This window comes from Aptenodytes forsteri, unplaced genomic scaffold (assembly GCF_000699145.1).
Source record: "Aptenodytes forsteri isolate BGI_AS27 unplaced genomic scaffold, ASM69914v1 Scaffold225, whole genome shotgun sequence".
NCBI lineage: Eukaryota > Metazoa > Chordata > Aves > Sphenisciformes > Spheniscidae > Aptenodytes > Aptenodytes forsteri.
In genome coordinates, this window is record NW_008795024.1 from 395,771 (window position 1) to 414,493 (window position 18,723).

Genomic DNA, 18,723 nt, shown 5'->3' on the forward strand with positions numbered 1-18,723 from the left:
GGTTGCTGCTTTCCTGTGCTAAGCTGATTTACTTGTTTAAGGTCTGACCTCATCATCCTGTCAGTATGGATTCCCACCTATACAGTTAGCAGCAGCTTAGCATCGGCTTGAAGAGCTTGCAGTGTATTAATCAGAAGAGAGAGGGAGAGAGCTACCGGTATTTGTTCTTTTGTTGTCTTTTCTTAAGAAGAGGAGTTGAAACACAAGAGATAACAAAGAATCCATTTCCTTTCTCAAAGAATAGGCTTTTGTCTTTTTTTTTTCCTTCCCCCTGAAAAAAATGTCAGTATCTGGAAAGAAAGAGTTTGATGTGAAGCAGATCCTGAGGCTCCGCTGGAGGTGGTTCAGTCACCCCTCGCAAGGCTCCACAGGCACGGGGGGCTGCCATCAGCAGGAAGGATATGAGCACAGAGGGACACCGGTTCAGAACAGGTTGAAGAACCACTCTCGGGACAGAAATGGGCTGAAGAAAAACAACAGTCCTGTCCACCACAATATACTGGCACCCGTGCCAGGTCCAACCCCAGTGCACCACCGATCTATTCAAACCTGGCATCAACAAAATCTCATAGAACAGCTTCGATCAAATGAGGATATTCCCAAAACAAGCACAGAGGAAAACTGTGTCAAAGAAGATTCAAGTAAAACCACACAGGAGTTGCAGATGATCACAGAAGAAAATTCAGATGAATCTGCAGAGAGGTAGGAGTTTTAAAGTCTGCACTTAGAAAGCCATACTTCTATCCAAGTTATTCCCTAAAACTGTCTTTGTTTTTAACCAGAGTTCCTTACTGCATTAGTCTCACTTTATATATGTGCACACCCACACTCAAATGAATAGGAACACATTCACATTAAAAAAATGAACAGGAACATTGTCATGAAATTTTGATCGTTGCTTAGGATACATCATTTCATAACTATTCCATAAAAATAAAATGTGCCAGTTTTTCCAATTTTCTCTATTACAGTTTACAGCATATTAATTTTTTTGACTTGATTTATTATGTTTAAGTGCAATGAAAAAATGAGCCTTCTGAAATATTGTCCTCATTCTGACTTTATCAATGGGTGCAACTTTGACAAATGGGAACTGCTGGAGGTGCACAGTCTGTGTGGTTGCCATCGGTCTGTCAAATTTCTCACTGCTTTTTTTTACTGCCTTCTTGACAAGTATAATTAACCTTGAACTAAGCGGAAAGGAAGCATCAATACTTGCTCTTGTAAAAGGTTTATATGAAATCACATTACTTTCACAGCTTGTTTAGTATACTGAGACAAATACTTTCTGCAAGGTCAGGTGAAAAAACATTACAGCTATGAGAACTTAAAGGTGTAAGCACAAAGGAAGAGCTATTTTTAAGGTGTTAATACAGAGAACAAAATATTAATGCCAGTTATTTGATTAAGCACGCCTTTCAATTTTTTATGATTTTTTTCAAAATTGTTGTCAGTATTATTAGCTCATCCAGCAACAATTTTACCCCACCTTGGTGTCAAATTATGCATTTATAATGTGATTGTTTGCACCATTTGATGAGATTGCCATCAGTCTTTGGGAATAATTTAGGTTTCTTACATTGTATTTAAATACAAATCTATCTTACTTGGAGTTAGAGCTTCTCTCATTAAAAGCAAAGATTACAGTTTGTGTTTTTTTAGCAGTTATTATTTTTCAAGTTGTACATCTGGTGTAGGGAACATCTGCAGACTGAACAGAAGAAAAATGTATTCCAAGATGTCATTTTGACTACATAAAATCATTACAGAATAAAATCAGTGAGGTAGGAATGTGGTAGTTCTGTATGTTTACTAGTGCACTAGTTTGTAATGTGTAAGAAGCATACTCTTAGTATCACATTTTGAACGACAGTACAAATTTCCTGAAAAAAAATAAAGTAAGTAATTTTAGGCACACCTTAGAAAGAAAGTCAATTTAATTTGAAGAAAAATAAGGAACGTTGCATAATCAGAATAAGATTCTATATCAGGAAAAGAAGAAGGTAAAAAAAGCATAATCTATTCAGCTTGGAAGGTAATAAGCCACTGTCTTCTAAATTAAGATGTGACACGTTCTCCAGCTATATATAAACTTTCTGCTAAGACCTCATGGAGTTTTGTGGCTTCATATTCATTCAAATTTAAGTTCTTCCCTTGAGCTGTTTAAATTTGCAGCTTTTAGAAAAGTTTTGGGAAGGTATATATCTTATAAAATATTGTTATATTCAAATAAATGTATTTTCTGTAAAGTTATCAGTGAAAGCTTTTTATGCATGTTGTAGGTTAATACCAATCTTAACATACACCTTAAAAGGCTGAATTTGTAAGAAATTGTTTAGAAAGTGACTCATGACTATAAATTTCTCTATAATTAAGATTTTATTTCAAGAAAATAAAATAGATCATTAAAGATACCTTAACATAGCTCCAATTTCTTAAATATGTACCAACAGAAATCATTAGGTAAATCACTGTTCTCTTCCCCTATAGCATCCAGCACAGGCCACACACGAATTAATATGCTAATTGATTGGGTAGAAATGAAAGACTGAGAAGAAGAAATAAAGAGAAGCAGCCTTATATCTATATCTATCTATATCTAGTTGCTGGATATATTTTCATCTCTTCAGAGCAATGCCTCATCTTATACCTTTGAAATCATCCTTTTAAAGCATTTTGGGCCTCCTTTTTCTTTAGAAATTCCAAATAGCCACAATCAATTGCAATCAATGGGATCTGCTAGTAATTAACACGTCTGAAAAATCAGGCATTTGCAGGATGCCCTGAGTCCATCTTCTTACACTGTTAGAGCCACTGCATAATGAACTATACAATTACTGCAGCCATATGCTCTTTCACATTCATACCTAAGGACACCAAAGACGATCTCATACAAATTTGCCTTTTATTCCATAAAAGGAATCGTATCTTCAGAGTGGTTGTCTCTAATTTAGTGAGTTTACCTCTGCCTGTAGAAGTCCCATTTTTAGCTGGGCTCTAAAGCAGGACACTGCTACATGTCACTTGGACATTGAAAAGCGTAGAAAAGGATAGAAAATCAGGCCAATGCCTCAATCTTGAGCAGACTATGAAAGCGATTTCTACTAGCAGCTTAATGCTTCCTACCAGTAAGCTTTGGAAACATGAAAACAATATTCTCAATTTCTTGAGAAAAACTTGAGATGTTTTTTTCTAGAAACCTCAGGACTTAACGCTTTCAGTGATACAGACATAGCACCCTGGGGTCTGATGAAATAAAGCTTGTTTGTTGAGGAGGAAAGGTAAATAAGAAAGTTCCAAACAACAGTTCCATTTTGAATATACTATCATCAATACACTTGTTTCTGCTTTCTTCAATCTTTTTTGGTACTTCTGTACCCAAATTAAATAGCACAAGACCTAAAGAAACCCTTCTGACCTATAGGCTTGTTCCTGAATGATATTCCATGACAAATGACAGACAAAGTAAATGAGGGCTTAAGTGACCAAAACTCATTAGTTTTGTAGTAACAGTAGCCAGTTAAGATGTGACCAACCAATAAATGCTAGGTGCATAACAGATAAATAAATTGCTTATTGGCACAAGGTTAAGTGAAGCCTCCCAGCGTGCCTGGGGATGGTCTTATCCAGTGTTGCTACGGGAATGTACTCAGCAGGTATCAAACAGTCTTCTAGAAGCATCTAAAATGATGGGCCTTGACCTGTTGTAAGATCCTTATGGAAGCTGCATCTATAGTTTTGAAAAAAGCTGAACAGTGGACGATACACTTTTCATTGACCTAGTCTGATTCTCACCAAACTACTCCTTGAATGAGGATTGAGACCTTTTCACAGGTGAAAAACAGAAGAACTGGCTAAAAACTGAATAGATACCAAGTTATTTTGTTTATTTGTACACTGTATTTCCCATTATAAAATATTATGGTATTACTGGGATAATTACTGGTTAGGAAGCTAAACCTGCAGGGTATGGCTATGCAAATGAAAAGCAAAAACCTTCAAAGATTTTAGGTTTGGCTTAAAGTAAGTAGGAGCTTAAGTGAGCTCTGAAAGAATGCAAGGTAAACAAACTGTGAATTGCTTCTGGTTCGGAAGGCGTGGTTGTGGACCTTTGTGCACTTTAGGTAGTTGATGACCATCTCTGATCTCCTCTAACTATCTGGAATCTTTTGAGGTTCAGGCTCCTCCGTCAGGGAGACCTTGAAGCAGTTCCATTTCTTTCAAAGAAAGTGATCTGGCAGTGGTCCAGAGACATCAGCAAAAACTCAGAGGATTTGATTGCTAGATTTTTTTTGACGGTCGACAAAAACTCTGCTGTTGTGTGCAACACATGAACACACACTTGTGCACACAAACTGAAAAGCACTGGTACCTCCTAATTAGAAGAATCCATGATATTGAATTACCTTGATTACTTCCCTTGATAAAGTTTGGACTCACAGGCGTGACTGTATTGACCTTTCAATATGAGCACTATGCCTAGTATTTATTAACATTATGCTACATTGCCACGTCAATTTATGCATGCTTGCTAGGAGATATGTTATGATTCTATAAGTATACTACTGAAGGCCATGTGTGCTGGTAAAGTATGTGTGTACCTTTTTTTCTAGTTGCCCAAAGGCAGTTAGATTTCAATAATGAATGTAGCGTCCATTCATCATTTTTCTCTTACGTATTTTTTCTAATTATATGGCTGAAAAATTGCTGACAAACTCTAGTTTGGTTGACAAACCCTAGTTTTGCTAAAGATACATGCTTTCTAATTTAACATATGAGACAAAATATATTTCTAATTAATTTTAATAGAATCTTTTGATGTCATAATCCAAGCAGTCGGTACCGACATACATGGAAACAGATATTTGGGAGGAGTATCCTCTTAATTGAGGGAATGCATGTTCTGCAGTGACTATTTATGATGTTCAGTTATTTTGATAGTTCATCTTAAGACATGAAAACTCATCTAATTGTCTTTTTTCTTTTTTTTTGTCAGCCATATGGAAATAACTAACAGACCATTTCCCTTACTGTCTCTGGCATATACATATATACACATACACACACATACACATACATGACTATTTTGGATATTATCCCCTATATGAGGGTTTTCCCTGGAGTTCTATTTTTATTTCCAGTAGCAGATAACAGCCTTGGCTCACATTCCAGTGTGAAATAAAGGTACCACAAGGAAAAAAATACCCCTTTAATTGTTGCAGTATCCCAGAAGATATTGAACAGGTGGAAATGAATAAATCAGCGTGCAGTGCCTGACCCCAATTTCTTGCACATACGATGCCATTTTTTTGGTTAGCTAATGTGGCACAGATCAAGGACACATGCTGTCATGTTTCCTTCTGCTGAGCACTTTTCTGGGGAGAGCCATTACGCTACAAGTTCATCATGTCCTCTAAAGTTTGTAACAGATACTCACTGAAATGATGTCTGCTTAATTTTTCAATATAAAAGATCATTTCCAAAAAAGAAAACAGGTGATAATTTTCCTGTGAAAATGGAACATATGAATTATTCTATGAAACCACTGGTCAAACCAGATTGAGAGGGTTTTTTGCATTAAGAGTACAGTTCTGGGTATCCAAATAAGCAGAGTCCTACCACTGATTCACCAGAATGACTGATAATGAATGACAATGCATCTAGTAAATGGGAGGACTATGATGTATCCTTTGCAGAGAAGATGATAAAGTGCTGCATTCGGAGTAGTACGTCATGACACTATTTTCTGCTCCTGAGTAAGAATTCAGTTTCATGAACCATCTCTGATGCCTAAGGTAAAAGTTTAGAAATGATTATTCCTAATCTCATATAGCAGCAGCCTTTATTTTTAAATGAAAACATTACTGCTCCAATTTTGTTTTCACTGAACTTCCAACATTTTGCAAAAAAGCTTCCAAAAATCTTAACTTTAACAAATAAAAGGTTTGCAAACATAATAAAGAACACTGGACATCTAGTTAGATGGCATGTCAATCCTTCTATGACAAAGTTGGGTCAACTATATTTAGGTGCTTCCTTGGTTATCTGTAGTACAATTTAAGCTCATGATTTCCTTGATCTTTCCCCCATGGATATAGATAGCATATTTTTGCCCTTATTCTTCTTAGTTCCACACTGTTCTTCTTTACAGCATTCATTTATATGTTTGAAAATTGCTGTGAGTCTAAAGAGCTGCAATTCTTGCAGTCTATTTTCAGAAGTTCTATGCTAGGCAACTATGATAATTTTCATTGCTCTCCTGACTTGCTCCAGCGTGTCTGTCTGTACTTTCAGTACGGTGGTCAGATCTGGATATGTTCTGGTTAAAGTCTGACAATTCCAGTGTAGGGGGCAGGAATGTCATTCTGACTAAAAATCTGTTTGAATATCCTGCTTAGTGGTGGGGGTTTTTTTTGTCAACAACATTGTGCTATTGCTCATGCCTGGCTTGTGATTCATGTGAAACTTCTGACCCTGTACCAAAGACATGTTCCCTAACCATCTGTACATTTTTGCAGTTATTTGTTCCTAAATATAGTATTTTGCACAAATAAATTCCATCTTATGTTTATCAGATAATGTCTCCAATTTGCTGAGTTAATATTCAGTTCTGATCCTATTTAGTGTTTCCAATTTACTGATTTAATATTCAATTCTGAACCTATACTCCAATATACTTGCAGCTCTTCTCAGCTTGGCATGATCTTCAATTGTAATAAAGTTCCTATCAAAGCTTTCTCTTTATTTCCTCCTCCCTCCAAGTAATTCAGAAAATTTATAAAAAGTCATAGTGGAACTTCAGTGGAAAGTTCCTTAGGAAGCCAGTTTGATTTAGCTTCCTATTTATCAGTGAACCATTGATAATTACTTTAAAAGTATGATTCCAAACCAGTTTCCCACCCGTTCCATAACGGTTTGCTCCAAACAGTACTTCGGGTTGAACTTAGTACTATCTGATGAGAGACAGTCTCAAATAACATTCTCGTGTCCAAGATATAAATGACAACTACTTCTTTTCTGTTCTCTACTACAACCTATTAATGAGGGACTTTAGTTTATTTTGACGTGAATCTTGACAAATTCTTGCTGACTGTTAGCCTTCTCTCTTATTTCTAAGTGCTTAGAAATAATAATGATATTATTTTTACACTGCAGAATTTGGCAAGAAGTAAGAGCTAGGAAAAGTAATTACGTTTCTGTCTTGTGGAGAATTTTGCAGTTTCTTTAATACTTATAACAATGTAATATATACTTCAACAGTGTATTTTAAAAAGATGATTTTATGCCAGTCTGCTATGGGTGACCAAAATGCTTCATTGCTATCTCAGGGACAAGCAAAAACTAATTGTCTTCTAAAGATGACCTTTAACTAAAGGTCAAAATATGAATTTGAAACTGGAGACATTTGAAATGGGTTACTTAAGATGATGTAGCTGATGTCCTCTCAGAAGTGATGCTTGAACAGCTCATGTGGCCTTTCAATGCTTTAGCGCAGTGGAAAAGCAGTTTGCAGCAGGGGAGCGAGGGTGACATTCCAGGCAATGATGGTTGATGGACACCCCATTGGCATCATTGAGATGCTGCATCTGCTAGTGCCAGAGATTACTTTAGTTTTACTTATGAACTGAACAAAGGAACACGTAGCACATGAGATAATTAGTGACATTAAGCTGAATTTTAATAGCATTTTGCTGAAATTCACTCACAACTGGTTGAAAAAAGATAGGTGAGAGTAACCGAGAAAAATTTCCTTTGATATCTACTGTTAGCTAAGTGTAGAAAATTTGTGAAGTTATAGTAAGTGGCATCTGATGCAGGATTAAAATCTAAGACGAGAATTACCTTTTGCCCAGAAGTCGATAATTCACAAGGAGGGATAGGCCTTTTTAGGCAACGTGCGAATGTAACGAACAGTGACCAGTGAAGTCATTCTGACTAAACAAATGCTGTTGCCTCATACAAGAGCTCTTGGTACAGAAATTAGAATCAATATGTCTCAAAGGCATCCTCAGCAGATTTTATTCCTACTTTCTCCTTCTATTATGACATCTTATGAGGAACTTGAAAAGGCAAAAGTATGTGAAATTAAAGTGGCTTGAAACAGTTATTAAAAATAAAGGATGAAGTAGGTTTGTATTTTGAAATTAATTTTATATTTAGCCTGTGGAAGGAGTGGATATTTATTGAAAAGATTTTTTTTCATAGCTACATAAGTAGAATCATAGAATAATTTAAGCTGAAAAGGACCTCTGGATGTCATCAAGTCTAACCCCGTCCCCCCACCCCTCACCAAGAAGGCTATAATGAGAAATAATATGACTTATTAAAAACACACAATATTTTACAGGCTTACATTTAACATGCATAGCTTTCAAAGATGGATTATTACAGGCAAGGGGAAAAAAACCTATTTAATAGTAATATAAGAAACTAGGACAATTCTATTCCTTTCAAAACAATTTCTTTATGATTCAATTATCTTCTCATTTCCACTCCATACAGCTTGCTCTCAGCAAAGATAGCTGTTAAATTACTTTTTAAAAAAGTTATTATTGTTCTTAAAATCACTTCTTAATGTCTCTAGAAAAAGTTAAGGAGATGATTAAACACGTGCGACCAATGCAGAGGAGTTTTTACAGACATACTGAACATACGCAATTGTAAAATCAGCAGGAAATCATACGGTTGTTGAAGCATTCTTGGAAAAGGGGGAGAGAGTTTGCTTGATTTGAAAGTTACAGCTAGACAGAGGTCTGAAAGAAATGGACAATTTATTTTCACCATTGTTTTGTGTCTGAATTGTTTACTTTGAACTATTTGAAATACTGTAATGAGGAACATTACTAAAATCTTTCACATTTAAAGAAATAAAGGGATTTGTTTGTTATAGTGAAACAGCTAAGTTAGCCTAATATATACCAATTTAGTTTAGCTCCTTTTATTCTGCTAGAATGAAATAACGATACTATATTTAAAGAATGACTATATCAGGTGATAAGATAAAGAATATGGCTTGTGTATGGCATACCTGTAGGTATGAAGGCTGAATGAATACAAAAATGAAGCTGAAGTACTGTCGGGATTCAGAGAAAGAGCTTAAAGTAAGTATAGGAAATAAACTTTAAAAGTAATCTCTAAAACAAAGCTATAACAAAATCTCCTCCTCTGTGAAATCAGACTCCACCTCAGTGACTCTGTCGTCAGATACAATGGCACGAGAACTTCCCACGCAGCTCTGACAGCAAATCTTCTCCCAGTCCACCCCCTTCCCTCCTTTTCCAAGCAAATGCTTAATAGTCAAAACTCAATTCAAAGCTAATTAAAATAGGTAGAACAAGACCTTGGAGCCTGGCTCTTTCCAGCAATTCTGCCCATCCAATAATTATTAGCGTGAAACATCTTTCACTTCATTCTAGTAACTGTCTCCATTCTATACGATAAGTCAGGATATTTCACTAAAAGTCTGTGTGCTGCTCACAGGTAACAAGAAGGAGAACAAAAAGTATTAAAAGGAACACTCTAACTTGTAGCCATTATTTCATTTGAGGTTGAAATATATGATATGGTATCTAAATGACTACAGTTTAAAAATGTTTTGTCAGGAAATAGGCACTGTATTCTCATGCTGTGTTCTACAGTTGCACAAGGCTGCCTTATTTAGAAATGAAACAGCACATGAAGAGTACATGATTAAAAGTTTGCTTCATTGTTTTCTCAACTGAAACCCATTTAGGCTAAACAAACATTATTGGAAAAGAAAGGAATGTCTGATACCTGGTTCTTTCTTCAGTTTTGCTACATGTCTTTTGAAAATCTTTGGACAAGAATCTAGATATCTTATCTGTCTATTAACACTTCATTTAATCAAATTCAAGCTCTCTCAGCCAGCTTCTAACTTTTTAAATGTATGCCTTTATGACTAATTGCATTAGGATCTGAAAATGAATATCCATGGGTTATGTCTCAGATTTGTTGCTTGCTTCTTATGTAAACTCAGAGAAACCACTTAGCCTCTTGGTATCAGTTTACTCATGTTAAAGATAGCATTTGATACCTATTTTCCTAGGGACACAATAAGAACTGATCAGTGTTTTCAAGTATGAGAATTTGCCTGCAAACTGCTACTAAAATGCAAGGTGGAATACATGTACATTATGATTAATGCATTATACTATAGAGTTGCACAGTTTATCTTCTCATTACAATAATGCCACAAAAATCAACGTCTACTACTTTAACTAGAAGTTTCCTGTTACAATAAGCAGTAGAGACCACCAGTATACATATAATAAAAAGTTTTGAACAGTAAACAAAGGGAATACATTTGATAAAGTGGACAGCCACTGTCACCATTTGCTATGCTTCAGTTTACCTGATAAATTAGAAGTCAAGAGGAAGGGAGGCAACCTTGCAAGAAATGAGCATTTTCAAAGCCTGTTCATTTCAATAGAAGTTGAGAAAATGAAGGACCTTTTTGAACTGGGCAAATATAACTTGATTTAAATGGAAATTGTGAGCGAACCACTAAGAAATCCTAGGAGTTGGAGAAAAGCTATTTTAAGCTATTACATATGGTTTGTGTTGCTAGGGAAACCTCTTTTGCAGCATTCATTTAGCACAGATGCTCAGGAAAGCTCTGTGACTCCATGTCATACCATTTCAGAATGCTTCAGAATGTGGCGAAATAGAGATGCACATATACACACATGCAGACAAAAATATCTCTGTAATTTTATCTTAGTCATGTTCTATGTCTTTGGTGGAAGTTAGTTCTTTCCATTTCTGCCATGACCACAGTGATAAATCAAAAGCTTTGTAATTAAAAACCTCTGTTTCCAGACTGAGGATATTTGTTCAAGCATTACCTTCAGTTTTGATCCGTGTGGGTTCATGTTTGAGATAGTCATCTATTTAGAGCAAAAGATTTGCCTTTGCCATATACGTAGTGAAAATGCAAGGAGAAAGACCAGCTCTGGTGACACCATTTCTGGCCCACCCTTTTGACCCTAGGGAAGATGGGACTTGCCAAAACATATCATATAACCTGCTCCATGCAGGCTTCACTGCCACAGTGTTCTGCAGTCTCCCTTTACCTCTTTAGTGCCCAGGTCGGTGACAGCCTGGAAGGCAGCTGCAGTCTGCCATGATCAGAGACACATCTGCCTCTCTGTTGAGCAGGCAGGAGGGCTCGGACCCTGAGCAGGCCACTGAGCATGAAAATGTGTGCTGCCTTGTCTTTTCTTTTTCAGAGAGCAACAGCTCCATAAATTTACAAAACATAGGATCTGAATTATTGAAAAATAATTACTTTTTCAAATTTTGCACTATTTCAGTCTCTCAGTTATAAGAGACCTTGTTTATAATTTGGGGAATGGCATATTGTTACCGTATACCGTTATCCCCTCTTGGTGCGCTCTTGGATCCCACTACAAAGAGAGTGCATTCTCACTGTCTATCCAAGCAAGGTACTTCAAAACTGCATTAAAAGAAATGAATTCAGCTATGTGAATTGTAACCCCTGTGCAGGATGGACCTGCAAATACATGCAGAATCACATTTTGGAGACATGGGTACATGCAGTCACATAATCGGTGTATAACTAGTCTTATGAGTATGCTGCAAGCTCAGGAAGCAGCTTTTGAGCCTTTTGTTATTGGACCATATGGTATGCCAGGAACCAGTATTTTGAGTACTAAAATTCTAAGGCCTTGAAGTTTTACTTACAATTTAACAATGATTTGTAGTTTGAACCCTCCTCAACAAAATTAAAAACAGCCAACAGAAAATGTTTTTTTAAGAAAACATTTTTTAGAAAGCTAAAAATTAAGCCCGTCTATGGATGTGCTATTGAAGGCATCCCATAATGTGCTATTAAATGCACTTGACTTTCGTTTATTCAGTAAACCAAACAGATACTTGCCGATGAAGAAGAGAATAAATATATACTCTGAACAAAAAATACGGTGTTCTACAGTTTGAAATTATGTTTATAATGGATATATACTGATCTAACCAAACATTAATAACTGTAGAACCCAAACTTGTCAGTATAGCCTATTTGTGAACCATACTGTTATTTACATATCAGAGGGTAATGTAAGAAAAAGAAAGAGATAGCGGGTTAAAGATTTGTAGGGTCTCAGCACTACCAAAATAGGTTTAGGCTAGGTAGGAAAGAAGCAGAAGTTATTCTTGCTACAAAGTAATTTAATTGGAGTAATGAAAAGCATCAGTTATTTTGGACATCACAACTACAGCTTTCTGCAGAAAGTTCTCTATTTTTTCCAATACACTGGAGAATTTTGTGCTTCTTTTCTGGCTCATGAAGTGTAATTCAAAACATATGTAAACACTGAACTACGATTATATCAAGACTCTTAAAACAAACATACATAAATATCTTTTAGAACAATACTTTGTAAAAAGCATTTAAAGATTAAAACGCTTGTTCTGAGTCATGAGTTTCATGACCGTCTCACAGAGGACATTCACAGAAGATTGCCTCCGGTCTATCCGGCTGGTCATTCAGTTTACAGAAAACTACATATAAAGCCATAAATTCCCTCCTGTGCCATTACCTACACCCTCCCAACCCCCCTCTTCTATGTGCTAGTACGGTGGCTTAGGATGGACTTTTGATCTTTCTGTCTGAGATGCTTGACCTAGTAAAATCATCCAGCAGTACAGCCAGCTCAGTCTCTTGATATATCTTGTCATAGTGGATTTACAAGCAGTCGAAGACAGCTTCCTGGGAAGTTACAGCATCGTGATCATGCAGGAGCCAGTCTACTCAATCAGAACACAATGAAGCAGTGAGAAAAGCACGGAAAGGAACAAGACTGTAAGTCAGGAGTAATTTTTTGTCTTAATTTGTTTTTTTCATTCACTTAAAGGATTCCAAATTCATCTATAATAGAAATTTAGAGTGGCTTGGTGTTACAATACGCCAATAAAGTTGCTTAGCATGAAGCTCCCATGGGATGCCACAAAGCAGCAGAGCTCATATGTGCCTCTTACTTCCTCATTCAATATGTGGCTCAATTACTAGTTAGCTGTTTAAAGTTTCCTTATACTTTTTCACTTACTGTTACAGTGAATCCAAACCTGAACTTAACACAGTTAGTAAAAGGACAAAGCCAGGACTGGAAGGACAGTTTAGCCTGTTCAGTAGAGCAGTAAAGCTCTGATATGTTTACTAGCAAGCTACTGAGCTTTTATTCTTCGTCTGGAATCTGGAATGATTTCCTTATATATTTTAAACAATACATCAAGTTGATACCTCATCTTTGAATTTTCACAAGTTGTTTTCTTTTAAGTCTCTACAGTTCCTAAAACATCCTTTGTTGTTCCCCATATGTCAAGCCATTAAGTGGAAAGGCTGTTATTTCACTCTTACTGGCTACTGCTGTCACATCTCATAAATCAATTGATGGTAAAAACCACGCATTTTTACCTTTTCTAATAAGTAGCTTTCAAGCATAACCATGTTTTGAAATAATTTTGGAGAATAACATAGCTGAAATGTGAAATTTCTAGTTTCTAGACTCCTAACTTTCTCATCTGTTACTTTTTTATTCTATAAACTGTTGCTGAAGTCTTTTTGGTTTTCCTATACCCCAAATACTGTCTCTCAAATGCAAGACCAATTTCTAATGTAGATTACTCGGAGGAAAGACTTGCAATATATTAAGGTGATCTGTACACTTATGGCAAGATAGAAAGGTAAGACCCCATCAGAAAAAGGTCCTGACCCAGGAGCAACATAAACATAGTTTCAGCTTTGCCTGTTCAATTTAATACATCAATATTTCACATTGAATTTGGAGGGAACATAAATTTTATTCAATAAAGAGGTGTTCAGCAGACAGTCTCTAGCAAAAGGTGAGCAGGAAAGGTTGACCTACCCTTAAAACATTTGATTAGCTCTCATTTGATCTTCTCACTGGTGGAAACATGGTCAGTAGGAACACAGTAGAATGTATGTTGTGATAGTGCACAAAGATTGAACAACAAATAACAGTTTTCTACAGTCATGAGAGAAAACTGTGTGAGAAACTGAGCAACTTCCCAAAAGAGAAGCTAGATCATAATAATTTCCAGAGAGGGGAGAATCAATGCTTTCGGGATGAGCTTAAAACATTTAGATGGTAACAGATAAGTGTTTACACTAATCTACTTAAAGCTTTTTTACCCTCCAGCTGAAATCCTCATTAAGTATATTATTACCTCTTTCCAGTTTTTCAAATTACCAGGCGTCATGGGATCATAAGATCACAGGATAATTTGGGTTGGAAGGGATCTCAGGAGGTCTCTAGCCCAATCCCTGCTCAAAGCAGCTCTAAGGATGGAGACTACATGACCTGGTGAATAGTCTTAAGGCATATCTTGTAGCATATTTGCACTGAAACAATACAGATTGCAAGCAACTTAAATAATCAATTCCTTCTTCAGGTGGCAGAAAACAAACCTAAGCAAAGATTTGCTTTTTCTATCAAGATTAGCTATGATAGCATATTATCACATGCTTCATTTAGTTATTGTTATATTACAACCTCAGCAAAAGTTGTAATACATATTTTATTGAATAAACGTGATAAAATTGCTCTATTTTTTGTAAGCTCACATTATAATGCAATTTTGCCTCCCTCCAACCTAGAATAGTGAATAGTACAGGCACTCGAGGAAAAAATATGTCCTAATAATACAATAAACAATATTTTCCTCAGTTCATATCAGTTCCACTTGTACTTTTCATCCTTTCTTTATTTTTCTTTTGATTTCATATACTACTTTTATTTAGATTTCATGTTTTTATTCCAATTCAATTACTGACGTTGACACAGACCCTGGCTTGTTGGAGCAGTTATCACTGTTATCTGCCGGGATAAATGCGGTCACCAATGGCATCATGAGTACAGGTTTTCTTAAGACATGTTGTCAGAAACAGTGTTAAATATACTTGATACTGTCAAATAAAAGTAGACCTAATAGCCTATCTGTAAAGGTTGTAAAGACAATTCTCTGTCTATCTTACAAAGATGCTATGGACTCAGGAATAGAGGTTTCCTCAATAAGCAATTATTGTAAGTTGTTGTCTCAAAAACCTACTTTTCTGAGGAGGCATACTAGATGTTCAGTGGACATTAATTTCTGACATTAGCAAAAATGCATATACGAATGAATACTAAGATATTTCTCAGATGTTATAAAAATGAAAGTCAGTGACCAAGGATCAGAGCAGGAGATAAAGCACAATGGTCTACGTAATTTATAACATTTACAATTCCTTCCAGCCTATGAGGGAGGGTATTCAGTGTATGTTGTTTTTATTGTACTGACTTCAAAGCAAATCCACTCAATTGAGCCAGATATGAATACAGCAGGCTAAGTTATATGAATATCTTTTTAGACCTAGGTTTGAGTTATGTTTTCTGACACAGAAAACCAGAAGATAAGAACTAGCTGGAGAATACTTTGGTATCAGGATATCTGTACCTATGAACACATAGAAATACTTGGCTATAACAGAGGGAAACACTCTCAGGGTATAATTACACAGTTAAGAAGAAGGAGGAATTGACCATAGATAAAATTACGTAGGTAACAAAACCTTATAGAATAGAAAACTTCAGTCTACCTCCCAAGCGTGCTTTCTATCTGTGAGGCTGGCCATACCTTTACACACATTCCCTCTCACTCTTTTCTAACAAATCTGTAATTATGATAAGCTAAAAGGAAAAGTACAAAACCAAAAAGTCTGAGGATCCCAATGTGAAACAACCTCAGGTCAGCAGTAAGAAGAGCCTAACTAAATAAGTAGGTGATTTTGGTTTTAATCACTTCCTTGTTGTATCCTCTGTTAACCCTGAGCTATAGATTAAGAGAGTAATAAACACTCCCTTTCCCCCTAATTTGGAGAGAGAGAAAAATCAGCAGTAGCTTTGAGACAGATCTGTTAAATACTCTTACAGCACACCTGTTTAACAGGGCACGCTGGCTAAATAGGTTAGGAATCAGACATTTTTTTCCATTGCAGTAGTGTTTAGCCTTGAATGAGGTATCCAGCAGATCAGCTGAATCAGGTGAGGAGATATTTTGGAACAGGCCCATAGAATTTTACATTACTGGAGAAATGTCACGTAAAGTGAAGTAAAATTTAAAGTGGTGCCTTCAGCTGAAGTGGGGATTATCACGTTTTCCCATTTAGGTGAAACATGTCTTACTATTCCTTAGTTAGAATCTAAACAGATAAAAGTAGAAAAGAAAAAGATGCAAAAATTGAAATGGTCATGGCAAGCACAAGAATAGAGTCCCTTTGCCTTTGATGAAGTACAAAAAAGAAGCGAGAAGCATATATTAAGGTATTGTGGTAGTGGTTTGAGTTTTCATAAATCAAGATGTCTTAAAAAACCCTCACAGCAGTATCCGTATCTGATTAGCTGCAAGACTCAGAACGATAGGGGCAAGGATAGTTGCTGTTGAGACTGTTACTCTCTGGCTTTTCAAAATTCTGTTCACTGGAGGCGGAACCACTTCATGTTCTTTTTTTCTTACACTTGTATCTCCCATGCTCCCCTTTGTTCCACTTTTGCCAACAACAGTGAAAAGGGATAGCATAAAGCAGGTCATCTTCCCCACAATCTCTCCCATCAGGAGTCTTTCTGAAAGGTGCTTAATGAAGTAAGAAACATGGACTTAATTAGTTTCATCTGGCAATAGTCATGCTTGGATTTAAAACAATTTTTTTTTGCCATTGGCTTGTATTTTTTTTTTGTGTCCTCTAAATAAAAATGCCACAAGCTCCTGTCCAGCATTTAGTCATTACTTTTCATTTTGTACATTTTGACAGCTTGAGATAGTGCTATATCATGCCTTCTGGTCACATCATTTTTTGTTCTTTAGAAAGATGTTATTAAATTATCTAACAATGTTATCACTAGCTACAAGAAAGTTGAGCAAGAAGTAGTCAGTCTCACTGAATTTCTCCTTCATGACTTTTGATTTCCCTCCAACATAATCACGTAACATAAACATTGGATTAGAAATCGTGCATTGCAGTGACGACTGCAGAATGCTTCTTGTACTGTTGGAGTCTGTGTTAATCAAGGCAACGAAGTATTCCTCATAGTTTACATTATATCACGTCCTGCATGGTAAATTTCAAAGTACAAGGACTCAGCATTGATTTTCTTGTTTGTCTTAGGAAAAATGAATGTTAATCAAAATATAATTTTGTTTAAAAATGAGTTATACAACAATATTTACCGTACCAGACATACAGTATTGCCATGCAGGGAAATACTTCCTTCTTCTGCAGGAAATGGTTGAATCGGCGCATTAGTGGTTAAGCATGCTGGTTCAGAGAAAAGGATAGGCTTTTGGTCGCTATAATAAATAATAACTACAGGTCCTAATCATCACTGGTATAAACAACATCATGGCTAACGTGTTCAGTTTCTATGAAGTTGCTGCTTCCTACATCAATATTCAACGTAGTATTTTCTAATCAAACTTGTAAGTTAGTTCAAAAACATCTATTGATATTAGTGTATGGAAATTGATTTTATTACTGATGAACCATAGTTATAGAGCAAGAGTCATGTTTTGTAATTCAGTTTTTGTAATTTCCTTATCCTTATATGGCACCTGCTTAACTTTGTGTAGTTATCAAGGTAGTTATAAAGGAATGTCATGCAGGCTTTACATCTGATTAATTCTAAACTAATTTTCAACAGTTACCTGTAATCTCAAAATGTCTACTTTAAAACTTTCTATCTGTGAATAGTAAGATGATAGCTGTTACATACATGCACAGAAAGAGTAAAAAGTGAATTCAAGTATTTTTTATGATTCGAGAAAAAAGGCACATGGATATTTGAGAGAAGTAGCCCCCACTACGTTTGGCATTATCAGAACAAATGTTAATTTTAAGATGGTAATATACATACTTCTATCTTTTTACCTGAAATGTTTCACTGAGTTATTTTTCAGTTATTTTTTTCTCTAACATAATGTAAATGAATATGGTGTTAATGCTCCTGGAGGATAATATTCTTGAATAGTGTTTTAAGATGGCGTTAATTTAAATGATTTGTCTGAGACACTCGCTTCATCATTGAGTATAGACATATGTCTATCATAGTAAAACACTCATAGACGTACAGGCAGTGTGCTCTCCTAACTGATTAGATATTGCTAGAGCTCCGATTTTTAAGAAAGTATCTCATGTTATGGAAGTAAGTGTTCTTAAGTCATGCCGTTATAATGTTTATAGTAAAGTTTCCTATTCAGATTAGTCTGAATCAGGAAGAGAATCATTATGTCAATTGAAAACTCCTACTATATTACAAATTTTAACACTGACAGGTCACTGTGATAAAGTCCCTAGTTATACTGCGTAATCCAATGGCCATCAAATTTCAGAAGGAAAATTTGCTGATTTTTGCTCCTACAGTCCTTTTGGTGACTTCAACAATTTAAACCAGCTCATTAGAAACCTCTTTGTTCAGCCTATGAATATTGCACTTTGGGCATCTATCTCAGAGCTGTGGATTTTACTCCCAGTGGAGCTGCACTACCACCCTGAGCCCTTTTGGGAAGGCAGTGTGGGGCACTGCATGGAAAGCCACAGAGGCCGATAGGACTTGCTTCATGGCCTTTCCCAACCTATCATAGAATCGTAGAATCATTAAGGCTGGAAAAGACATCTAAGATCATCGAGTC

The 18,723-nt window shown here is 36.0% G+C and overlaps 1 protein-coding gene across 1 annotated transcript in view; it reads left to right on the forward strand.

Annotated features, from left to right (window-relative positions):
- The first annotated feature begins 280 nt into the window (after nt 1–280).
- The window catches only part of KLHL4 (kelch like family member 4), a 49,254-nt gene continuing 30,811 nt past the window's right edge, over nt 281–18,723 (forward strand). Inside the window, exon 1 of the mRNA XM_009275818.1 lies at nt 281–702. Coding sequence (XP_009274093.1) covers nt 281–702 — 422 coding nt within the window. The remainder of the gene's footprint in view (nt 703–18,723) is intronic.